General features: G+C 56.4%; 8 protein-coding genes across 8 annotated transcripts; 2 read left to right on the top strand and 6 right to left on the bottom strand.

Annotated features, from left to right (window-relative positions):
- Positions 1–122: 122 nt before the first annotated feature.
- Positions 123–1,250, bottom strand: B0I36DRAFT_427269 (uncharacterized protein). Its single transcript, XM_046162422.1, has one exon. The coding sequence runs from the start codon at positions 761–763 to the stop codon at positions 218–220; it is 546 nt and encodes a 181-aa protein (XP_046019012.1). The 5' UTR covers positions 764–1,250; the 3' UTR covers positions 123–217.
- A 1,974-nt stretch (positions 1,251–3,224) lies between these two features.
- B0I36DRAFT_311828 (uncharacterized protein) lies at positions 3,225–4,217 on the top strand. The gene has a single exon (XM_046152419.1). It carries the CDS (start codon positions 3,594–3,596, stop codon positions 4,074–4,076), a length of 483 nt encoding a protein of 160 aa, XP_046019011.1. The 5' UTR covers positions 3,225–3,593; the 3' UTR covers positions 4,077–4,217.
- A 521-nt stretch (positions 4,218–4,738) lies between these two features.
- Positions 4,739–6,670, top strand: B0I36DRAFT_358182 (uncharacterized protein; the record flags this gene model as incomplete). Its single annotated transcript, XM_046157924.1, has 3 exons — positions 4,739–5,199; positions 5,265–5,882; positions 5,947–6,670. 3 exons carry the CDS (start codon positions 4,739–4,741, stop codon positions 6,668–6,670), a joined length of 1,803 nt encoding a protein of 600 aa, XP_046019010.1.
- A 403-nt stretch (positions 6,671–7,073) lies between these two features.
- B0I36DRAFT_216962 (Pyruvate/Phosphoenolpyruvate kinase-like domain-containing protein) lies at positions 7,074–8,356 on the bottom strand (the record flags this gene model as incomplete). The annotated part of the gene is made up of 5 exons (XM_046148979.1): positions 7,074–7,212; positions 7,301–7,625; positions 7,742–7,917; positions 8,027–8,103; positions 8,183–8,356. Coding segments are annotated over 5 exons (891 nt in total), but the record flags the coding sequence as incomplete, so codon positions are not given.
- A 1,832-nt stretch (positions 8,357–10,188) lies between these two features.
- On the bottom strand, positions 10,189–11,363 carry B0I36DRAFT_371363 (phosphoglycerate mutase; the record flags this gene model as incomplete). Its single annotated transcript, XM_046160006.1, has 4 exons — positions 10,189–10,362; positions 10,474–10,576; positions 10,663–11,065; positions 11,315–11,363. The coding sequence occupies 4 exons, from the start codon at positions 11,361–11,363 to the stop codon at positions 10,189–10,191; spliced, it is 729 nt and encodes a 242-aa protein (XP_046019008.1).
- A 4,739-nt stretch (positions 11,364–16,102) lies between these two features.
- On the bottom strand, positions 16,103–17,742 carry B0I36DRAFT_234103 (uncharacterized protein; the record flags this gene model as incomplete). The annotated part of the gene is made up of 5 exons (XM_046149274.1): positions 16,103–16,746; positions 16,818–16,882; positions 16,961–17,078; positions 17,144–17,510; positions 17,602–17,742. 5 exons carry the CDS (start codon positions 17,740–17,742, stop codon positions 16,103–16,105), a joined length of 1,335 nt encoding a protein of 444 aa, XP_046019007.1.
- A 2,226-nt stretch (positions 17,743–19,968) lies between these two features.
- Positions 19,969–21,402, bottom strand: B0I36DRAFT_358178 (uncharacterized protein; the record flags this gene model as incomplete). The annotated part of the gene is made up of 2 exons (XM_046157923.1): positions 19,969–20,600; positions 20,661–21,402. 2 exons carry the CDS (start codon positions 21,400–21,402, stop codon positions 19,969–19,971), a joined length of 1,374 nt encoding a protein of 457 aa, XP_046019006.1.
- A 796-nt stretch (positions 21,403–22,198) lies between these two features.
- Positions 22,199–23,727, bottom strand: B0I36DRAFT_311811 (ubiquitin-conjugating enzyme/RWD-like protein). The gene is made up of 3 exons (XM_046152418.1): positions 23,376–23,727; positions 23,175–23,254; positions 22,199–23,111 (listed from the first exon to the last, which is right to left on the bottom strand). The coding sequence occupies exons 1-3, from the start codon at positions 23,400–23,402 to the stop codon at positions 22,430–22,432; spliced, it is 789 nt and encodes a 262-aa protein (XP_046019005.1). The 5' UTR covers positions 23,403–23,727; the 3' UTR covers positions 22,199–22,429.
- Positions 23,728–23,906: the final 179 nt, after the last annotated feature.

The following is a 23,906-nucleotide window of genomic DNA, read 5'->3' as shown; positions in this document are numbered from 1 at the left end:
CCGCTATATTCCTTCGCAAGGCTCCCGTTCGGCCGGCCGTCGCTGTCCGGCGACCCTCCCTAACGCGCCCTCATCTCGACGATGCGTGGAGCGGCCGGCCACTGAAGACCCGGCTCGGACGACATCCATCAGAAAATGGCACCACCCAATTCCCCCCTCTAAAGTGCTCGCTGATGCACCCTTGGCGTGTCTCAAAATGTCATTGGTGCATGAGCAATCACTGGGCTAAAATTGTCACACTGAGCTCCTCAACACATGCGCACAAGTTGCGACACCTCGCTGGTGCTCTGCGGAGGATCTTCAGACCACTAACGGTCTCCGTCGGTGTTGATGGCCAGCGTTCAATGCAACATGTTGAGCTGTTCCCAGATGAGTCAACACAGGCCTGTCTCACAGCTTTCAGACCCCACACACGAGATGACTGCACCATCCGGGGAAGACTTTGCATTCTTCGGGTTGTGCCGAGAGCGCTTGCCGAGATCAGTATGACGTTCCCAACGTTGAGGTCACGACTCGCTGCAGTGTCTAGCAAATCACAAATGACACGTGCTTCACACATTCTCCAAGGTAGGCTTGCGATAGCACACAGGCGTGCTCGGGCGTGCTTCGAGCTACAATCCGCGAAAAGCTTCATTCTGTGAACCTGCAAGCCCAATACGTGGAGGTCAGAGACTCTGGCTTCTGCCTCGAAATCCACCATTCCCGATTCTTTGTGCGAGAAGAATTCATCCAGCTTGCACACATCGTAGAGATCACGACTCATGTTGATAGTCAAAGCCAGCTATAATCCACCGCCACATTTTCGCAGACTCTTCACAAATCGCATAGCAGTTTCATGAGCCTGATCGCACCATGTCTCATTAACCGGTGACTTCTCCCTCGTGCATGGTAGATGATCCCCCTGAATGTCGAATCACGAGGGTCAGCCAGTCTCCCGACGTAGACCGCATCACGCGCTGAGGTGCAAGTTCGATATCGACTTGGCCCCCGCTGGGAAACGATACCACGCGTCAACTTGGACATGAAACATGGCACCATAGGCATTGTCAAGAGTCTATCTCGCGGGCACTTTACAAGAACAGCCTATCCAGTCAGTGATAACTTCCGCCAACGGGAATGCTTAACGATCCTGAAGTATGGCATCGGCCTGAAACTAGCGTTTGGCTCCATAGCAACCATGTAATCATGATGCCCGAGGCGCCTTGTGTAGTCCCCCTGATCACATGGTATCTCACGACTTACTATTGTGCTGTAAGAGGATGCTGGCGGGCTCCGAAAGCGAGGAAAGGGGGGGGCGGCCAATCTATCGTACGATGCGCAGCAGGAGATCAACGATTCACCCTCCCAGTACCTAGTCGGCAGTAAGAGCCGGGGCTATCGTTCCGATGCGGCTGATAACTCTGAGCTGGGCAGCCCCTCGGACCTTCAAGATGTGGCTGCATCATCCCCTCCCGCTCGCGATTGCCGGGAGAGCTTGGAGGCGGCTGCTCCCGAGCTCTGTCGGAGGTCCCCAAGCAGGCTCTTCAAAGTCCTGTGCTCAGCGCCCAAAATCTCCTAGGAGCTCCGGCGGTTTACGTACCTAGCTCATAATATTTCTTGGCGCATGTGCAAACTGGCATTCGAGAGGTATTGCATTCGATCCGGGCCTGAAACGCGCTTGAGATCAGTCGGTTTCGTGGCAAATGTCAGATGATTCTCGATAAGGATTTTCTGGCCGTGGACTCTGGGGTTCTGCTGGTGTCGCGGCTTTGGCAGATGCTTCCTCGAGTTGCTCGAGTCAGGATCTGCGGCCTGCATACGAATCCGATGTGGCCAGTCTATGGTCACCTCCGTTCTCCATTACACTCGCGAGCTTTTCCCTATACACTCGTGCGCTTCGCTACCTATCATTTGTAGTAAGCTGCCACCTGCGGTTATGTTTTATACTTGCACTCAATTCCGTCGCCCGTACACGATACACTTAAGAATATTGGGCTTCGTTCACGTACAACTATCGATCGATTGTTGTGATATCGTCTAGAACATGCAGAGCTTCACCTGCTAGCCTCAACAATACCATTCAGTACAACAACTCGGCCGCAAAAGCTCTCGACCATGCGAGCCCTTCTCCGACTACAACTCGTGTCTGTAACTAAGATCGCCTTAAAACACCAGCCCGACTTCATCGGCTAGTCGATTCCGCCTAAAGTGGCATGTAATCAACACCACAAGCCCGGTCAACAGCAACTGCGTTCCAACCGCACACCAGAAACCAGTCGGATGTTTCGGATACTTCTTTTGTATGAACGTGGTGGACGCGAAGCTGCTGCCCATAGACGCAAAGAACATCTGTATCGCGCTGCCCATGGAGCGGCGTGAGTTGCCACGCACACTGTGTTCGACTGAACGGCTATATTGTAGGGAGCTCCTCATTGCAGCCTGATACGTCCAGGAGGACGCCTATTTGGAATCATGCAGTCATATCTCCAGCCTCCTTCTCGAACAGTCATCTTGATACCTATCGAGTCAGAGCACTGAGATATCGCGGTAGGCCCGGGTTGGCTGGGGAAGTATTGAACAAGTCACCTAAAAATACAGTGCCGGCTCGGAACGTCACAGGCGTCCTTGCTCTAAATCAGGCCCCACGCGAGGATCTTTCAAACCACAATGACGAATAGATTGATCAAGTGCTGCCATGCTATCCTGTCACATATCTACTTAGTATAGAGGATTAGCGCCATCTTTTTTCGGACAAACTTATGGACGCCCAGATGAAGAGACTTGTATAAAGTATCAAACAGGGGCAAGTAAGACCACAGCACGTACTGCTGGGCCAATGTGTGGGCAATTCGTCAGGCTTGCGATACGCTGGCGGCGACTCTTCGGTGCTCGTACAATACAGTATTGGTGACAGGTTGGTGGCTCTCATGTCTGCTGTTCTGAGTTGTGCCTTGACCTGAATGGCTCCACCGTTCTAGTCTGGCGCATTCTTCTGTTGATATAATGTTTGCCTTTGTGGCTTCCTGGCAGAAGGGGTGCATCCTAAGTTTCGCATTAAGCCTCACGGGTGAAGGGATACGAACGACGACGACGATTTCGCCCTTTATAATGGCGCGACAAGCCCCGATAAATGGAAGACAGTGTTCCATGCACCCTGCAGATCGTTTGTTATCTTGATTGAACACACGCGAGCTATATAATGCGCACGCCGAGCCCTCTCAAACCTCGTCCGGCAAAACCCAATATGAGCCCAATATACACATGCAGCAGAATTATCGTCACAGCTACTCCATCACACCATAAGGATGGATATGCACTCATAATGGACATACTTGTGCAGGAGTGAGGTCCACGAAGGTTGTCATCGGACTATAACCACCCGACCAGCCCCTCAATGCCTCTCAACACTCCAATTATCCCGAATGATGCAATGTGACGTTTTATCCGTATGGCACAATGAACGCTCCATTAAGAAGCGGGCTCTTTTCGTGGTTCCAGGCTGCGCGACATGCAATAGGTCTGCCAGCGTGGTTCAGCCGAGCGTTCAACTTTTCCCTCTGCTCTTCACCTGGACGAATTGCGCCTGAGGTCTGATAATACAGCGCGACTCTCCCATGGATTGCAAAGGATCGTGCAGTCTTGCTCTTGTAGCCAGGGCTGTATGTTCAGAGGTCGCCGAGCATGCTCGGAGATGGCTTGCGGAGGGTTCGCCAGACCGCCACAGAAATGGGATGTGCCCGATATTGAGGTTCAAGCTGGGGAATAGGCTAATTATTGGACACTGTAGTAGTATAGCACTCTATCGCATGACTCGCCAAGCCCGTCCAGGCAGAATTGTGCCTTGTTCACATGCTTCCAAAAGACGGCCACGGCTCAATGTGCACACCTCCATTGACTCTCGAGGCTACGGAGGATGCCAGAGAGGCGGGTGCTGCTGCATGATGAGCTCTGGAGAAAGGAGATTGCGGGTGGCCGTGATGGAGCCAAAAAAGTGTGTTTGTGCCCCACCCGAGATCCTGGGCCGGCTCCAGAGTGGAAGCTGGGGAAGACACCAGCGGGCCAGTCGCATGAACAAGGCAGGGTACCTTACTGCGTAAGGCAGGGAGCAACGAGGATGCTGCCGTGCCAGCCCTCGGTGCGAAGAAGACCCCCCTTTCCTCGTAGAGGTGCAGGGCGAAGGTGGAAAGTGAGATGCACGCCCACAAGAGGATGCCTGTGCAGAGAGCAAAGCTCTGGAGAGCAGGCGAGCATGAGACGGAAGGGCGATCAGCCCGTCAGTGCTTTGCCTTGCTTTATGGATGGTGGGCCGGAGATTGGACGGGCAGGGATGCGGAGCTGGCTGGCATGTGCGAGCCTGGTCGCGATGCAGTGCCGGCCGCCGGGCTCCTAAGCGGGCGGCCAGCCGAGGAACTTGCTGTTTCTGGCCTGCTGGCTCCCAATGCGTCAGCCAGGCCAGGCCATTCCTCGCCCAAGCACGCCCGCTCGTCAGCTTCGACTCCCGTCTTATCTCATCGCGCCTGCCCGCCCACCCCCACACGCGGCAACCACTGCCGCCTCCAGTCGTCCGTCGCCCGTCGCCATCGCCAGCAACATCGCCAGGCCTCTTCGATGCTGCCCTTGCGTTCGAGGCTGTCGCGTCTAATCCCCTGATCCTGCGCCTCCAGTGATCCCGCCGCAGGCCGCAGCCGACTTCGTTTGCGCCATCCATGTCGACCACGCGCTCCTCCTGAACATCACCACCACCACCACCACCACCGTCATGGCTGCCCCGTCAGCGAGTGGTCCTGGCAATCTGTCGTCTTCGGACAGCTTCTCCAGGCCACGGGCAGGCTCAAAGTCGAAGCCCTCCCCTGCCGCCGACCCGATCCTGCGCAACGCCCTGCGCTACACAATCACCTCGCGCGAATATGAGAAGCTGCACAAGTTTGTCCTCTCGCGTTCCCGCGTGCTGCGTCGCAAGGTCCCATCCCCTACCGCAATGGAGAAATACATGGACGGCAGCTCTGGACGCCGCTCCTCGAGTGAGGCGTCCCACGACCTACCCCAGCCGAGGGGCTCCGACAAGTCCAAGGGAGCCAGGCCAAAGGCAGGTGAGCCGACGGCCGCGGGTGACACCTACAACGCCCGCGCGGTTCGGCATGCCCTACGCGTCTTCATCGTCACCAATGTCGGCATGAAGGCCTACGAAGTCCTGATGGCTCGCATCAAAGGAGGACAGAGGTACGTGAGCATGGAGGGTTGCCTCAGAAGGCGCCGTTTCTCGTAGACTGACATCTACTTCGCAGTGCTGTGGCCTCAAAATCCAAGGAGCCATTCTATAGATCGGCAACAATGCGCTTGTCCTTGTCTCTCTCGACAATTTTGCTGCTCTATCGCCTGCTGTTCCGCTTCCTTAGCCGCTTGCGTGCCCACCTCCTCGACCCGTCAGCCATGCCATTCAGGCAGCGGAACCCGCGCACGGCGCAAGCGCTCACCTCGCCAATCGCCCCCGCTGTCGGTGCCAGTCTGGCGGGCCTGGCGCTCGGTGTCTACCCATCGAGCCAGTTCCGCTTGTCGGTTGCCATTTACACAATCTTCAGAGCACTGGAGTTCGGCTGGAACATGCTGGAAGGCGACGGCACCATCTGGGGTTTCAGAGCCCGCGCTGGTGGCAAGGGTCTCATCAAGAATGAGCGGCCTTGGTGGTGGGGGAGCTGGATGCTGCAGCCACTGGCCTTTGGCCAGTTACTCCATGCCGCCATCTTTGATCGCGACTGCGCGCCGGCGCCCCTTCTGGCCCTGCTATTCAAGGGCAGTTCCACATATCTGCACGAGGCTCCCGCAAACCTGCCTGCTAGCATGCAGTGGCTGGACCCAGCCGGGGTTGCAGACAACCTCGCAGAAATGGCCAAGCTCAAATGGCCGTAAGCATTTTCTCCCTGTTTCTCGAAACACTTGCCGTCCTTGTCTCACTGACCCATCCTGCAGCTCGTTCGTGTCTCCTGCCATGTTTCCCGGTCAGCAGACACTCCCTGCTTCGCTTGTGGCACTCGCACCGCTCACGGCCCAAGCGCATCCCCTCATTACCTCGCTCAGTTGTGCCACGCTGCACCCCTCGGATCCGTCATGTGCGCGCACGACACTTACCTTCTGGGCACAGACACTGCCTCGCATCGGCCGTGTCGTCCTGTTGTTCTACTCGCTGATGATGCTGCCAAAGTTCAAGCTGTTGTACAACTCGCCGCTATACCTGATCAACAAGCTGCTCGCAAAGTCTCTACGCATGTCCACATTTGTCACTGGCTCACTATCAACATTCTGGGCTAGCATCTGCTTCTTCCAGAACTGGTTCCCACGCAACTTCTTCGCCACGCAACGGTTTTTCCTGGGTGGCTTCCTCGCCGGCCTCTGGGCCTTTATCGAGCGCAAGAGCGGCCACGGCATGTTCATGTACACAGCCCGTGCCAGTGTCGACTCTTTGTGGAAGGTTGGTGTCAAGCGTCGGTGGTGGAAAGCCATGCGTGGAGGCGACGTGTGGGTTTTCGTCCTTGCTTTAGCCGTCACGGGAGCTGTCTACGAACGAGATGCTGCAGCCATCCGTGAGGCGTCTTGGCGCAAGGGGGTGAGTTGGCTCCAGGGCACCGACTACCGAGATTGGGGTTTCGAGGATGAAGAGGACGAGAAAGATGGAGATCGTTCCAAGGACGACTAGGCAAGCCTGATGCTCTATTTTTGGTGGGTTTTGCGGCCTCGTTGTTATTATCATCTCATGCTAGGCGTTCAGGTTTCGCGTTTCGATGGAGGGTGCAGTTCGTGCACTCTTACTGGCGTGGTGTGAAGAGGTTCGATATCATTTGTTTTTGCAGCAGACAGTCTCTGTATATGATGTTGTATCAGAACCACGCTTTGGCATTCATGACTTGATGGCAAAAGAAAGACATCTCTATGGCTCTAATATTCAGCACGATGAGAGAAACATCTACTTTATTCGACAGCAGCGTCGGTCATCGAGCGCAGCTCATTCTGTGAGCTCAAGCCTTGCCGTTCAGGGCGACCTCCTTCTCCTCGCCACTGGTCGCAGCATCACCATTGCCGGCGGCCTTCAACTTGGCCGACATCTCAGCAGCGTCCTCACGACCTTCCTTGAGCTTCCCGGCTATGAGGCCTGCAAGGGCCCATACGTCAAAGGCTACGGCGATGAGGCGGTATCCTTGTTCGAGCAACATGGGGATCTGGCCAGGCTTTTGGGCGGCACTATTCACAGACACATCGACAGTCAGCTCGTGCACCACCACTCCAAAACACGAAAAAAAAACACGTCGAAAGGGACCTAGGAACATACCCGAAGAGCGGCACGCCCGCCTTAGCACCAGCCATGGCGAACTTGGTCATGGCATCAATCAATACAGGGTGCGGGGGACCCTCCAAGGTGAGGGGGACCCCGGCATCGGCCATGAAATCTCCGGGACCGAACATGAGCCCGCCGACATGCTCGACGCTGGCAATCTCGTCTGCGTTCTCGACGCCCTTGACCGATTCGATCTGCGGGATCAGGACGACGTGGTTGTTGGCTGTCTTGGTGTTGAACGAGTCCCCGGGGTAAAGCGACTGGTCATTGACTCCCGGCGCGAAAGTCCAGGGGCTGAAGGAGCGGGCGCCGATGGGTGCTGAGCATGGCAAGAGAAAAAAACGGCTTCTGTCAGTCATGGATGAAAGGGCACACTCTCCGGGCCAAAGCTCTGAAACCGTCCAGGCGGGGGAAAAGGGGGGGGGGAGCACTCACGGAAGTACATCTCCTTGACCATCTTCCTCACCTCGTCGGCGCTCTCGCAGTGCGGGATCACAATGCCAGCCGCGCCGGCGTCCAGTGCGGTGGTCAAGCTGATCTCGTCATGCTTGGGCACGCGGACGAGGACGAGGGTCTTGCCCTCGGAGTGGTGTTGGGCGGCTTGGATGGCACTGTTTTTTGATTAGTTGGTTCCATTCTGCCAAAACACCATCTGATGGGCCCGAGGATGCCGGGGGCAGTGAAAGCAACAGCGCTTTGAGGCAAGTCGTCCTGACTCACTCGTAGAGGGCCAGGCGGTTCCAGATGCCGTGTTCCACATCTATCCAGATGAAATCTGGCTTGGCAGAGGCGATGACCTATAAGACGGGCACACAAGGCGTTGTGGTCAGTGTTTTTGGAGTTCGGGATTGTGCATGTCTGGCTCATGAGGCATACCTTTGTGACAAACACACTGGGTATGCCCTGGGCCACGCCAAAGAGGGCCTTGCCCGGGTCTGCTTGGGCATCCTTAAGCGCCTGCTGGAGATTTCCGGGATGTGAGAGAAGAGTCGACCGGTGCGGAGCATAGGTGTGCAGGTCGGGCTGCTGGTGCCAGGGTTGACCACTCATGATGGATGGCTATAGTAATTTGTCTGCCGATGACGCTCCTTGGACCGGCTATAGTATGTTCTCGTGGGGACTGAAATGCTGGGCAAGATTTTCGAATGCCTAGAGTCTACACGAAAACTACAGCCAAAAAAAAGAGCAAGGCGGTTGCGAGCACTTAGCTGTGACTTATATGGCTAGGCCCCTCTGTTGCGGTGAGACTCTGACCATGAGCTACGTAATGCGGTCAGCCCTAAACGAACCGGACGGTTCCGCAGCAACGACAATCCCGAGCTCCTCCCAGTAAAAGTGCCCTGTTTTAGACCCGCGTCCAAGGGCATGCTGTTGCGGCCAATTTTTGGCCCCTCTTAATCGCGGGTCTGGTGCGGTTGGCGGTCCGGGGCCGCGACGGCCGGCGACCAACGGAGTTAAGTGCTGACGGTTTTGGCTCCTGGGGTTGTCGCAGGTCCAAGGCCATTGGCCGGCCGGCACCAGCGGATGGGATGGGTGTGGCTTCATGTCAGCAAGTCAAGCCTTTGCCCTGCTTAAGCGTGCCCGTATTTACGGGCTAGATGGGCGGCGATACCTCGGGCTGCAAGCTGGACCCTTCCGGATAAACAAAGTACTTATGTACGTATATCGGGCTCCTGTGACAACCACTCCACTCTTGAGACGACTCTCCACACGGAGTCCGATGTCTCCGGCCTGGCAGTACATCGCCACCCCTGGACTCTTCCCTGGCCCCTAGGTATAACAGAGTGATTTGTAAGGTCAAGACACGAATGCCAACCGGCAGCAACGACGTGGGATGGGCGTCCCCGTCAACCTGGGGTACAAGTCTTGCCTGGCACGCCAACCAGAAACAGGTCCGACCTTGATGCCTGGCGCGTCTCTATTTCAGGACGCCTGGGGCGAAACTGCCGGCTTGTGATACTTGCTTACGGGCCACGACGCGCCAACTGCCTGGCCGGGGGTGGTGGGACCACTAGTGTAGTGCGAAGTGGCTGCTGGTAGTCAGTGGTGGTGGCGAGAGTATACTGGAGGTGGCACGGGGCAATGATGCTGTGCACTTCACGCGTGTCACCGACGGACAGGGTCCGGGCCGAAGCGGCGCCACAAAGAAACAAAACCTGCCAATTTGCTAAGCAACCAAGCAGTTCCAAAGTTGCTCGTTCTGCGCACGCGAAATCTCAACTGGCCTCCCTGCTGGGGTCAGCTCAGTCATAGAGCGCCGTAAGCCCGGCGCGCCAGACACAACAGAGTTCCACTACATCGAGTCTTTGGGTCTAACCAGTTTTCGGTGTCATTCCACGACGATTAGTCATTGGCCGGATCGCCTCGGAGCGCTGCTTCATCAGCGGAGTCGTGGTTGGCCAGTTCCAATAGTACTGCCACCATAGGTAAGAAGCGCAGGGTGCCACTGGCGACCCAATACAGACTGTCGCAGCGCAGGTTTGGTGGCGCCTCGGATCTGCTGACAATACAGGGTGAGGTGGACGATGCTGACCAGTGTGGCATACACGGATGAGATATCCCACTGAGGCGACTCCGAAGAACTTGTGTGTTTGGAACCAAGACGTGTGCGAGAACATGCCTGACTTAATGCCTGCCCTCTACTCAGTGCCGACCGCTGCTTCCCATTGACGGCACGATTTTGCGAAACCGTTTGAGGAACAGAGGACTCGCAACACAGCCAGAGATAATGATATGTGCATTTGCATATAGATAGCGCATCCACTCGAGCGGATGCAGCCCTGCGGACCGTCTGACCGCGGCCGACTATACCCCCGCCCCATTTGAATTGGTGTATAGGTTGCCAGCTCAAGCCTTGCGCAGCAATGTGGTATCACAATAGCTCAAGAACTTGCTGGAAACCCCATCCCAACCAGGAGAGCCGGCTCTTCAATGTTATGGTGGGCATAGCTTAGAATGCCAATGGCCCCGGGTTCCATCATCTGCGCAAAGGCAAAGTTCATTGGGAACCGCAGCCACCGTTTGACAAAAGCTCGCAGGATATGGCCATGGGCCACCTTTGGCAGACCTCCATGTCAGCATACACACACTGCCAGGGGCCCAATCCCAGCCGTGATATTCCGATAATGAGAATGCGATCCGGGACACGTGCTCTGTGGGTGACTTACAATCAACACATCAGGGGCTGGCCCACCATGTATCACCGGAGCCTGGATCGCCTTGATCTCGGCGATAAGGCGGTCTAAACGGGCTTCCACCTGGTCGGGCCTCCTGTGATCCAGGACACAGTCAGCTTTCCTCGCTTCAGGACGCGGGGGGAGACCCCAAACCGACAACAGCTCGACGCAGAAACTCACTCTCCATCCTCGCATCCATCGACCCAGATATCCCACTTGCCCTTACCCTGGCTGCGCCTTCGCTCCGCAATCTCACCTGGTCGCAGCCCCTCGTAAGCGCCATAGTCCCACTCGCGGATGTCCTCGGTGAGCACGACCCTGCTGGCATGTTCAGTCCGATCACCCTTGCTCGCGCTGGCCCGAGCAGCAGCAGCATCCTCCTCACCCAGGAGCAGCTCCATGGTCCGCACGGCCCTCTGTCTGGGACTGCAAAACACCCGCGCCAGCCTCGCCGGGTCGATCAGCTTTCCCGCCCCCACGAGCAGGGCTGCCGTGGCCCGGACTTGGTCCTCGCCTCGAGCAGTAAGGGGGATGTCTGCCGTGTTGCCCGTGCACTGGCCGGATATAGTCCACTCCGTCTCTCCTATGACGCTCGTCCCGATCGTGAGAAGATTTGGTGTCAGTAAGTCTGGGGATCGGGACTCATAATGGAGGGGTCTTGTGTGGACAATTGACCGGAGAGCGAAAGCAGAAGGACGACAAACAAGGGCTTGCAAATCCGTCGGCGTCGTCGTGCCGCCTTTGTCATAAAGTCAAAGAGTCCGGGCACTTGCGTTGCAGCTTTGAACTGGCGCGAAGACACACCGCCCGAGTGGAAGATTGATAGGCTTACCGTGGCGGGCAATAAATACCCGTGGCGTGGTGGCATTCGCGTCAGACATCGTGTGCGCAGGGTTGTATCCTTCTGCCTTGCGGGCTGCTAGATTCACCGCGTGTCGGAAGTGTGGGTGTCGACGATGCCCGAGGGAAAGTGAAGCCCACTGAGAGGCACGAGACGGCCTGCACTATTAAAAATGGACGAACCCACAATTACCTGTGATTGGTGGATGAGCGTCAAGGCTGCAAACCTCCAGCCGGCCTCGCTGGGGACAGAATATCACGCAGGACAAAAGTGAAGGTGTACAATTTTTATTGAGACGTGACGGCACAGCGATGAAACGGAAGCACGCTAGGTCGTCGAATAGCATGTGCATGCATGCCCATGCTATTTGACGTTTTGTTAACCGCAAACACCCTTGACCCGCGACTTGGTGTCGCCTAGATGCATTACCCGGCCTTTGTCCAGAGCCTACCCGACCACCCCTTTCTCTCCGATTTTTATGAATATTGTACACAACTCTTTTGTGGATATAAATATGGAATGGCGTCCACGGAAGCTCGGCACAAGCAGCGTCGATACGATCCGATAGTACCCGGCCAATTTGGGGAATCCAAATACTGAAACAGTCCCGCAAAATATGAACACCTATCGCAATGCCGCAGAAAACGATACCAAGCCAACCCTAAACCGGCAAACAGCGAAGAAAAGAAGAACCCAAAGCCTGCGAAGTGCGCAAACGTGTACCACTCCCGCAGTGCGCCTTGCGACGGTGTCCTACGCTGTTCCATACGTGGCGACTAGTGCTGTCGTGTGACGCAAACAGCAGATACTCCTATACCATGGACTGGGCGACCTTGGATATAGGGAGTTGTCCAGACTGCACACCAGTGGAAAAGGTCGGCTGCCAGTTGCGTGCAAGACTAACTGGTTCGTTGCTTTCATTGACGGTAGGCAGCTCGGTCCAGTTGAGTACGTCCCAAGGCTCGACGATTGCGTAACGACGATTGGCTGACAAACGCTCCTGGATCGGTCTGGCTTCAGGAAATGACCCGCTCCGGATGAATTCAAGGGCTCGCAGACGTCTCGCCTCCCTGGCGGCAACAACGCTCGGAATCGCGCGTGCACGGCTCTGAGCACTCTTCCAACTGCCATTGCCGTTGTGGCCATAAGAAAGCACTGCACGGAGCTCGTCGAATGGAATGTTGAGCAAGATACGCGAAAGTATCGACGAGGATGGAGGAGGCTGAGAGTGCGAACTCTGCACTTCACGAGTCTCCGTAGAAGGCAAATCCCCAAATTTGATGTTACCAAGACGAGACGGCTTAGACCGATGCTGAGCATTCGAGCCTCGCGCAATTGCTGGAGCGTTGTTGTCGACTGGCGAGCTGATTGTGGATAGACTAGGGAGCTGAGGAATTCGCGCATAAGACGTCGGGTCAGACACGGTCGTGTCGAGCTCAAAGTTCGGCGGAAACGCGGCTACCAGGAAACTGATGATGGCGTCCATGAGAATCCGTGTCTCCGGGCCATAGCCATATTCTACCTCGACGAAAGATCGATGCGAGCCATCTGGTTCAGGATTGTAATCCGTGTGGCGCTGGCGGGTGTTCTGGAGGACAAATGCTAGCGCGATCTCGACGGTGTTCCAGTTGAGCAGACCAGACGCCATCTGCACTCCACGAAGCAAAACATCGTGGAGCTTGAGAAGATGACCCGCTGCCGCATACCCCAAGCAGAACTCGAAGCGATCTCCATGATCCCCAGCGAAGTCACCGTTCTGGGCAGTTCCACTCAATGGTGGCAGATCGAGAAGTGGGTGGAGGTACAATCGCTGTACAGCCATCCACCAGGCGTCAGAGCGCATGAACTTGTCTTCCGTGGGGATGGTGATGACGCTGGGTGCCGAAGAGTGGCGAAGCGCCATCATCACCTGTCGCTTCAGTGGGGGGCTGCGGCAAATGATGATCTTGTGACCCGGAAGCTTGACCGGAGGGTGGCGCCCGTCAGCGTAAGTAAGTTCAACTATGCAATCAGACATCTCAGTGTTACCAAACTGAGCGCGAAAGTAGTCAATGCTTCCCACCAACTGATCTTCCGCAACAAGAGACCTGTCGCTGTACATATTTGGCAACATGAACGGTGGAAATGGTGGCACTGGGTGATGCGGCGCAATTGACTGGTTCGCTGCCGCACGTGGCAAACCAGGAGCTGGCACAAATGGAGCGCCCACCTCAACATTGTTCATGGTGTCAACAGAATTGTGTGATCCGTGGTAACTCAGGGGTGTTGGCGGAGCGTAGCGCGCGGCATTGGAGCTGAACGTCTCGCCGTGAGCTTGCGGCATGGGCACCTGAACCTGGCCATAGCCGTCCAGTGTAGCTGCGCCAGGTATACTGTCAGGTCGAACAGGTACTGAAGGGCCACTGTGGATGGAGCTTGAATGGCCGTGTTCTGGTCCACGGTAGACCGGAGGCACTCCGCCATTCATGGGCGGATGCGGCGGGGGAGCAAACCCAGCTGACCCCAAGGGCAAGGGAACAGGAGAGGGGGTGTGTGAGCCCGGAAAGCCTCCAAACATGATATCACCTCCGTTGCTTAGGCGCGAGTGATGCATTTGACGAAAGTTGGGAATCTCAGGATCAATCGTATGCGTGGTTGAGGTCGAAGATCCAACAGCAGCATGTTCCAGAGAATATGCTGCCTCGACAGTCGGATATCGGCCGTTCGGAGGCGCGCTCGTCACTTGTCGTAAAGTACTGGCAGTACGATCTGGCTCGAGGTAACTCAAGTCAGCGACCTGGATTGATCACGAATTGTCTGTGTAGTAGAGATTGCGATGCTTACCTTGAGACGAAGAAGGCTTCGGCGCTTCGCCATTGTTGAGAGCAGAACCGTCGGCCAAAGCCCGAGTGTCCCGAGGTGTAGACACTTGCGGGGTTGGCTGTGGCGTTGCATCTTCTGATGGTGTTTTGCCTGCTCCGTTGACTTGGCTGCCATCCTGGTAGGGTACGGTGCCGGATCCCTCCGGGACATGAAGCTTGCCGGATTCCTCACTTGCTAAGTTCGTTCCATTGACGCCATTGGCTCGCGATTTGGTTGGAGACCGTGTCCGTGAGGTTTTGGCTGGGGCGCTGGGTTTCCGGTCAATCAAAGCAGCATCAAGCGAGGTGGCTGAGGCGGCATTGGCAGTTGCAGGACTGGAAGTTTTGTTCGTCTTCTTGGGCATCATCGCAAGAGGAATGGCAGGCACCACGGACCGCGAGCTGAGTGATGGAGTCTTGGTGTGGCTCGACGCAGCCTTCGCAAGAGGCGCCTTCGCAGGAGCCATGGTGGGCAGAGTTCGGATCGTGAGCGGGTGGTGATGAAGGATGCAACAGAGGACCGGGAGAGTGATGAAGCTCCAGTTGGCAGGTCCAGCATCTGTGCTAGCCGCTAGGAACAGGCGGTGGGAGGGCCCGAGTGAGATGGTAGCTCGACCGGTTTGCCTGCAGGGACTGGCGTGCGTATGATCGTGACGACGGTAGGTGTACCAGGAGTAAGCGAAGCGCGCTTCAGCCAAGGAACGGCGATGTCGTTGGGGATGCTGAAGGCATGCCACAGGCAAGTCAGCTGTCGCTCGGCGCGAGTGGTGATAGTACAGGGACGGCTGTGCGCAGGAAGGAGTCGAGCTGGCGGAGTGGTGAGGGCGCCGGGATGGAGGGGCCCAGTTGACGAAGGGTTGGTCGTGGTCGCTCGATGGTGGCAGATGGGTGTTTGCGTGTCGAGAGAGACGGAATGGCGGCAGGTCGTGGGACGTGATCTGGCGCTGTCGACGAGGAGGCGAGCGGTGCCCGTGGCTGCCGGCGGCCAAGGGTCGAGAGGAAGAGGGTCGTAGCCGATGCCGTCGTCGTGGCTGCTGTCGGTCTGCGGCTCGACGGGCGGGCGAAGCTGCGGAAGCTTGGGGAGAGTTGGGCCGATGCGGGTGGGCAGCTGTGGATGGAGGCCGGCGAGCTGGAAATGTGGGGTGAGGGCCGCGATTGAATTTTGGACGGGGTGGAAGCTCAAAGAGCCGCAAAGATTTGTCGACGGCTGGACCTGGGCCCCTGCCACGCAGAGTACGTACCTCAAGGCTAGAACTGAGCACCAAGCCCTGCCACTGCCGGCATGAGCGATCGGCTCCGGGTTCTCGTCCGTGGGAAAGCACGTGTGCCTGAGCTGTCAATTGGCAGCTGTACTTGACGCCCCAGGCAGGCGTTGAGCGTTGGCAGTTCAGGCCCGTGGCCGAGCCCGCGTCAGAGATTTCCCAACAGGCATTGCAGGCTGCAGCTCCCCAGAGCTGCTGGGATCGACACGCGCCGGATGCGCGGCTGCCACCTGGCGGGCCGCACGGCCAGGCACCACCTGCACCTGCGCCCGCCTCGGTCCGCTGCATCTCACTACATCGCCTCCACCCGACTGTCAGCAAGCGTTTGTTTCCGCTGTCGCCGTCAGATTGACACTGTTTGCTTCACGCGCGGTTATCATCTGCACGAGTCTCATTACTGTCAAGAAAGAAAAAAGAAAGTTGGAAAAACTGTGGCGACTTGCGTCAGCATGGCCCATCTGTGTTCTTCCAAGGACACCGGCCTGAGTCTAACCTCCAAACTCTCCTATCGCCAGGATGGCTGGCGGGGTATCTCGTAACTCCCTTTTGTCCTTTGGTGGCATTATTGCCTCCGGTATTAGTGCAGTCGGGATCGCTCCCTTGGCTTCTACCTGGAACCAGGTCTAGAAATTTTGCCTACACAACCTCCTCGTCTCCGCCCCTGGCCAGCCGGGACATTACCTCAAAGGCCACTCCGGCGCCATATCTTTCTCGACTACTACCTCATTGCGAACCCAAATGACGCCCTCACCGGCGCTTTGGAGGCTACTGGCCGTGGGCGGCCGCGCCACGTGGCTGCGTAGACTGTCACTCCTTGGAGGCAACCTTGGCAGCACCCACTGGCCATATGCTGATGATGGTGTCTGAGGGTGCTCCCTTGCAATAACGACGTGGTCTCTGGACTCGTCTGAGATTCTCGACTGTACGTGGTCAATGCTGGCTCTCGGAGAGCTCGAGAGCCTCGTAGGCGCCGGCCAACTTGGCGCAATGGATGACTCAGAGAGACGCGGTGGCGATCCAATCTTGTTTGGCTGGATATTAGAGTGGATGGGCGCCATGAAGTTTGTGGCAAGATTGGTGGTCGACAACAGAACCGGACTGCTGATACTGCCGCTCACGATCCGCTTGTGCTTCGGTTCCTTCTCGACAATCTCAAACTGAGGCAATGTGCTGCTTGCACGACTCTGGTGGCGGCCGTAGCCACTACCTATCGTCAAACCGCGTGTCTTGAGATACAGCGGTCTCAATGTTGGCACGCCGATGCACACCATAGCCACGGCAATCTCGGCCGCAGCCCAAGCAAAATACGGCACAAAGTTGACTGCATCACGTCATGAGGTCAATATCAACGAAGCCGACACCGAACATATTCAAAAGGCCGTGTTGACTTACGCGTATAGTTGAAAACATTCAGGCGAGATAAGACAACCGTTCTTGTGATACCGCAAGCACCAGCACTGCCGATCAAGTTAGAGAACCATCAGTAAGAACCGCCACGATGAGTTATTCGGGGGGGGGGGACGAGGTTAGCTTACACAACTCCAACGCTCATGCCACCCGCGAGCATGATCTTTTCCCTACGGGACATGCGCAAGGACCATATGAAGAGCCAAGGAAATATCGCGAAGAAGAAGTCGCATATGCTGGACCAGACTGTGAAATGACGTTAGCAACCACAAGTGGCTGAAGATGTTTGGCGGTCGCCCGGAAGTTCTCACCTCCTAAGCCCACACTAGTCGGCTGGATATTGACCCGCCAGATCCCGGGCGTCCTGAGAACATCCCAACTTGCTTTGACCGGTGTTGTCTGATTCCAGAGCATGACGGTGAGAGCGATCGAAGTGGCGGTCGTGATGATGACTGCCATCCAAAGCGCGACCTTGTGCCAAGTAACCTGGACAACCCGGAGCAGAAAGAGACCCATCGAAAGCTTTGCCATGGCATTGCCAATGATAGCAAAGCTATTGGCAACATAGGACCAGAAGATGGCCTGTGACGAGTCGTCCAAGGATAATTTCCAAAAGTCCTGTCCTAGACCATGGCGAACAGACATCTGGATACCAATTGTGAAACACAACAAGAAGACCTAAAGTAACACGAAGCTTTGCAGTCAGCAACGAGTAACAAACGATGAGAACAGTTCGGCCTGGCGATGGCCTAGTCTGGGGGTCACTCACCCCTGTGCAGGCATACATGTAGTCCTCGGCGCCGACGAACTTGACAACCACGATTCGGGTGTAGAGCCTGAGGGCCACGAGAGAGAGGGAGAGGGCCGTCATGGCCCACATGGCGCAAGCGAGCTCATAGCCAGTGTTCATCATTGTGATTGCGATCCGCGTATGAGCGAGCAGTCGCAACTCGGCATATGTCGCAGTTCATCAGTTTCGGCAAGACGACTTGCTTCGAGGTGTGGTGTCGAGAGGGGATGGACGATATCGCCTCAGGATCCCACGATGTACCCGGACACGTCTCCGGACGGTGTAGTCGTCGTTGTTAGTTAGAAAGGGGTTTGCGATTGAGGGAAGAACAAGACCGGACCCTCGAGCTTAGACCCGGGGAGCGCGCGGGGGGGAAAGGGAATATCAGGTACAGCCGCTAGGCCGACATGACATGGATCGGGGGTGCGAGATAGCTTCCGAGATGGCTCCGGAGATAGCAGGACGTGCCAGGAAGAGTCATGTGGCATGCATTTGGGGACGGCAGAGGCACAGAAGCTGACGAAATAGGGAGGGTGAACGACAGAATCTACGCCGATTTGGCTAGGGTTGCCGGAGCATCGGGGGAGGGTCAGAGGCTGGACTGGCGATCCTTGCCATTGCCAATGGCAGCACGGCGACTGCATTGCCTTTGCGGTCATCGTCATATCACAGCAACCAACAACATGGCGCCCCGGCAGCGTGACTCTGCCTCACCAACCCGAGGCCGAACCAGTGGGTTGTCGTGCGCGGCGGACCGCAAGAGAGGCTGCAGGGATGCAGGCCCAATCAGCAGACTGCATGGCCTCTGAAATACCGGATTGGTCGACTTTGGTGGCCGGCAGGCCAATCACTTGCGTGGCGGATCGCCAAGGGCCCACTCCACCGCTCCCGGGGCCCTGGCTCACACCAACGACATCCATCGACGGCCTCCCCCAGCCGCCCTCGGCCCTCTAAGCGCGCCTAAAGCAGTGGGCATACATTGGCCCAAGGATCCTCGTCCTTCCACGCCTCGATGACTCCTCACAGGGAGACTCCTCACAGGCACCGACGTACGTCTTCCATGCATCGGAAGCCTGCCTGAGCCACGAGGGACTGCAGCCCGGCTTTCCTAAATTGAAAAGAGATAACCACCCCCATGTCCGCCACCCATGCAGCTGGATCCTGGTGCTGCTCCTGTATTGGCTCCCCAGCCGCTCTGCTTCATGCTCGATATGACGCCGTAGAGAAGGAAACCCAAACCCCTGCTACACCGCGATGAGCGATTTCTGCGTGAGCCGTGTCTCGGTAGTTGCGCTGCCTCCAAGGATGCGGATATGCCTACGCTCCCTTTCTGTCAAGTCTTGCCATGGAGTGCCGCCATTATGACGCCTCTCAAGACGGTATGCATCACAACGTGCGTCTAGCTGAAAGTAGTCGATCAGCACAAAGCAACCAGTGGTCACTGCCACTCCACTCACGCAGGCCATACTGGCGTAAATCTGGACCTCTCTTTCCCCTTTAGAAAGTACCTAAGGCAGCAACCCCACGTGGACGAGAACAGCCCTCGGAGGGCGGCGGCGGCAGCTTGGCCCGATTCTTGTCAGCACTCCTCCGCACACCCGGCCCCCAGAAAGAGTCCCCACCAGGCCACCGCCTCGACCTTTTAATCCTTGTAGGTGCAGCGCCGTTGACCACGGACAGACAGAGGTGCAGGGACAAGGACGAGTCCCGTGGGTCACATGGAAGAGAACCCTGCCTACATGTTCGTGCGATAATGACGAAACAAGGTATTTGTGAGGCGGTCAAACATGCTGGATAAGTTGGCACCACGGTGATGGGGGTCACGCGACTTCTTGACATGGTCCGCACAGTTTCTCTTCATCGTAAAGTCTGGCAGTGTTCACCGCAACATTAACCAGGTGGGAACAACTGATGCGGCGTCTAAGGGACGAATCATGCCATGTGCGGACCGAACTCCACTCGGCGGCATCCACATCCAGCCTCATGCCTCAATGTCCACTATTGGCTTGGTACATGCATTGAACTTGCACAGTTGAAGCAGCACAGGGGCGAGAATCTGCTTTCCACAGGCTGCATGTTTTGCTGCTTTCTCGACTACATTACAGTTTGTGCCTAACGCAAGAGGCAATCGCTCCTAGTTGCACGTTCTCACACATTGATGCAAACGTGCTCCCTTTCAAGAAGGGTTGCGTACGCCCGGCATCCTTCGCTTCTTACAGTACATCTTACACGCAAACACATGCTTTCCCCATTCAACTCGCGGATGGTCCATTGTTCATGGCCAATCCTGTCGCTCAGTCCCTTCGAAGCGCGCAGAGACATTCCATACACGCTGCGCCGTATGGCTTACCAGGCCGGAAACTCACTTGTCTTGTTAGTGTCCGCCACAACGTCATCGTTCACGACTGCCGAGCGAACGATGGACGCCTCTTCAACACTCTCCGCTGGCTTCGATGGAGAAGTCTCGCGCTCGGACGCGCATGGGCTGGAGTGGACAGTGCTAATTAGGCCTTCATGCTCCACCTGTTGCTGGACTGCAGGCTTGACCTCGGCAGTCTGGGGTGCTGTGATGATGCCAGACTTCCGTCCCTGCAAATACAAATGCTCCTGGTGCTCGTCGGTAATGACAAGCGGAAGCTCTGCCAGAACGCTGTCAGCCATGTCATCCAGACCGAGCTTGCAACCGTCGTGGCTCTGATGCGGCACGGGGTTCTGGCCAACAAAGGTAAGCGACTTGATGGACTTGATTGTGGCAGCAAGCGCTTGGACGCTGCCTTTGTAGTCAACAGCCTTGGGGAGTTCTGGGAACAGCTTGTGGCGCCTGAGCTGCTTCATGACCGAGCCTATGACGATGGCTTCACACTGGTCTTCATCCTTGCCAACACGGCAGATCTCGATAGCGGAGTCTGGGTTGATGGCCTTTGAGATCCCTGTGAGAAGCGTGTCGAGTAGCACCATTCTGGTCTCGCAGATGATGTCTGCTCCACATGTTAGTGTCTTGTTCCCACGCAGAAAGCTCATCTGATGGGGCTTCTTACCAAGTAGTGCAACGGGAAGCACCATATCCGTCAACTTGATACTTGCTTCGATGGAAAGGTCACCATCTGAGTTGCGGCTGAGGCTCAGAATCAGTGTCTTCAGCATGGTCTTGTACAATTCTTCGTCGCCGAGGGTGTAGGCAATCCATAGCGCCTTATGGGAGTCCTTCTCGGATACGAAATTTGCCGAGTTCAGGTTGAGAAGCCCAAGCCAAGTACGAGCCCATGGGTGGATCAATGGTTCGCACTTGTACTGAGCTATCGTGAGCGAGAGCTGATAGAGCTCTGACAAACTCGTAGTACTGGGGACCTCTGCGAAGCGATAGTGGACAATGTCGAGGAGCAGAGTGATTGCCTTGGCGTCCCCATCAAGCTTGATTATTGTTAACCCAGTCTGCCTTTCCGTAAGCTTGAAGCTGTCCGCCAGCATTGCACCCCAAACAGGCGAAGCCAGCATCATGGCAGAGCTGGAAGCCACGATCTCTGCTCCACCAACGACAACATGAATCATGTCTCCAGAGTTGTACGACTGTTTGCTGCCGTGGAGTGCCGAGAAGTTCGCATCCGCTGCCTGTTCTGTGCGGATTGGGCTGTTTGAGGACACGAATCCCGACTTGACAGAGGGAATGGAAAGTGAAACCCCCGGCGACGACTCATTGTGACCAGACTTCTTCTTGCTCGCAGTTTTGCTGGCTTTCTGCGCCTGAGAGCCATCGGAAATAGTAACCTGCGTGCCCGTCATTGTATTACTGCGCGATCGCAATGCGACTTTTGTCGTTGCCTGACGAGAGACGTAGGGCGATGTCGTGACGAAGTTGCTGCTCAGACGAGACTACAATGGTGTGGGGATACTGTGGAAGACATTAGGACCTCTCTGATTTTCGTTGGTTGTGAAGCGTAGGTGAAGGAGATGTGAAGTCAACCGTTGGGCGACAATTTGGTGGCAGCCTCAGGTACGTACCTCATAAATAGAGCACCATAAACGACGCACGGGATGCGGTAGACAGAAAGACAAGTCTTAAACACTGGGAGGCACTGGTGAATGTGGCCCGAAGCGGAAGGAGTGGCAGTATTAACGGGCTGTGTGCCGTGAACGAGGAAGGTGGATGGTCGAACAGTTGGAGTCGTTCAGTTTTTGAAGTGATGAGTACACGAGAAAGGTTCATTCGGCTAGCTGCCAGAAACACCCAGACTGAAGTTTGCTGAGTGGCGAGGGTTGTGCAGAACGCCCAGGAGTGGTGTGGGTGGTCAGGGAGAAAGAAAGAAGGAGCTCGTTTGGTCGTTGCACGATGGACGAGAGGAAGGCGCGGTGGGTTTGCAAGCGACGTGCATGCCTACTCTCGGACGGACAGTATTGCGTGTGCCTACCAAGCAGTTGGTCATTTGAACAGCGCCAACCTGCTTCGGGATCTGCGGTGCAAACCGGTCGTGTGTTCCTGCGCGGCCGCGCCGGCACAACGGCGAGCATTCGTCAAGCCTACGCTTACCAGGTGACAAAGACAGCCTGCTTCACGAACAAACGCCGGGACATACAAGATGGGAGCACTCGATATAAGACAATTGGGATTGTTTACCATGGCATCAATACTTTAAATCGCACCATCGTGGAGGGACGAAACGCTAACTACAGGCAAGCCAGCCAGAAGAAGGTCTATGTACGGCTGAACAGCTAGGACGAAGCACATGCGCTCCAGCTCCAGCCCGTTATCAAGAAAAATATGACGCGAAGGGCCCAACGGGCTCCTGGACGAACCGGCGCTATGCGGCCATCACGCCCGTTCACCATCTCCAAGAAGTCTTGCAATCATGACGTACACGAAGATGGCGCCTCCAAATAGGAGGAGCCGATTGCGACTCACCCAACCAGCACCAGCATCTCGCCTCTGGACCACCGCGTCTACGACTGCCTGTGTCTGCGCGCCACTGCTTGCGGGTACCGCTAGTTGCGGAGCGCAAGGCGAACCTCCCATCCGAGCCCCATTCGCGGGGTCGATCTTGTTCTCCTTCATCCAGTCCCAGTTCTCCTTGTCTACCTCTGGCCATTCGGACTTGAACTTCGCGCCACCGTCTCCGGCCTTGACGTTGCCCTTAGCCTGGGGGTTCTTCAGGTGTGAGCCGCCGCCGGTCGAGTTCCACCATCGCGAGCGCGCAGCCAGGAACCGCCGCTCGGCCGCAGTGTTTGATATTGAGCCTGTTGTCATCTCCTCCGATGTCATGAATGACAAGAGTCCAATGAGGATGGTCGACACCTCCCAAGCTGGGTTGAACGATTTCGGGTGGAAGTCGGAGATGGACAAGCACAGCCGCGTCGATTGCTGAAAGCGACCGGATGGGGTATGCATGCGGATGGCGGGCGGAGCGAACGGGTAGTTGGGAGGGAAAACCAGCGTTCCCCAGTATTGGCCGTTGTGGTAAGGGGTGTTCTCAGGTCCTGTGATTATATAATGCCATCTTGAGGCCAGCCAAAGTTAGCACCGCATCCTGCACTTTGTTTGCAATTCGGGTTCTGCTTACTCAAGGATGTTGGAGTCTGAGGGGTGAGCTTGAATGTACGGCGGCGGGTTCTCGGTAATTGCCTTGTACTCGCGCGTCAACTGAGAAGAAGTGGTTAGCATGGGAAGTCTTGCAATCCAGCACCGAAGCCCCAAGCCGTGGGCGTTGTGGTCATCCGAACCACCGACAGGTGAATCATGAGTAGCTGCGGGAGGTACGTACACGCTTGTGAGCAGCCTTGCTAGCCATCGTGGTGACTGAACGGGCGATGTCTCAGAACTCTGCAGGAGGTAACGGAGGACAGGCGGCACCACGGCACCAAAGGCCAGGGCTTGCGTGAGGTCTGCGATCGATGGGTTCGGAGATGACGAGTGGTTGTGTGTGGTTCGAAAAGGGTTGTCGAGATGAAGTAGTGGATGTCGGGCTGTTGTGCGACTGAAGCGACTGTAGACGGACGCAGCGAAAGCCAGGACGATGCGGCGGGATCCGCTGGTGGAATTTGGTCGTGTGCGAGCAGCGGTGATGTCTAAAGGTGTGTTCCGGAGGTTGGATTCGGCCAAGGTTGGGAGCGTCGCATGCACGCCGGATGAGTGACTGATGACGACCCTGGCTGGGAATGGGGCGCAGAGCGAGAGGCGACCGTGGGCTCCCAGGGCTGGGCTGGTCTGCGAGGCTCGCGCTAGCGTTGGTACAAGCTGCCGATGCTGATTGGCTGCGAGGATCTGATGTGGGCTTCAGGACTGCAGTTGCGGT

The sequence above is a fragment of the Microdochium trichocladiopsis genome, assembly GCF_020744255.1.
Source record: "Microdochium trichocladiopsis strain MPI-CAGE-CH-0230 chromosome Unknown B0I36scaffold_1, whole genome shotgun sequence".
Classification (NCBI taxonomy): Eukaryota; Fungi; Ascomycota; class Sordariomycetes; order Xylariales; family Microdochiaceae; genus Microdochium; species Microdochium trichocladiopsis.
The sequence above is the reverse complement of the archived record's forward strand: the minus strand, read 5'-3'. Positions and strand labels throughout refer to the sequence as shown.

Coding starts and splice junctions, on each gene's coding strand:
- B0I36DRAFT_427269 (XM_046162422.1), bottom strand. CDS start 763: ATGAGTCGTGATCTCTACGATGTGTGCAAGCTGGATGAATTCTTCTCG.
- B0I36DRAFT_311828 (XM_046152419.1), top strand. CDS start 3,594: ATGGATTGCAAAGGATCGTGCAGTCTTGCTCTTGTAGCCAGGGCTGTA.
- B0I36DRAFT_311811 (XM_046152418.1), bottom strand. CDS start 23,402: ATGGCTAGCAAGGCTGCTCACAAGCGT. Junction 23,255..23,375: donor GCAAGGCTGCTCACAAGCGT/GTACGTACCTCC, acceptor ACTTCTTCTCAG/TTGACGCGCGAGTACAAGGC. Junction 23,112..23,174: donor TCAGACTCCAACATCCTTGA/GTAAGCAGAACC, acceptor GCTGGCCTCAAG/ATGGCATTATATAATCACAG.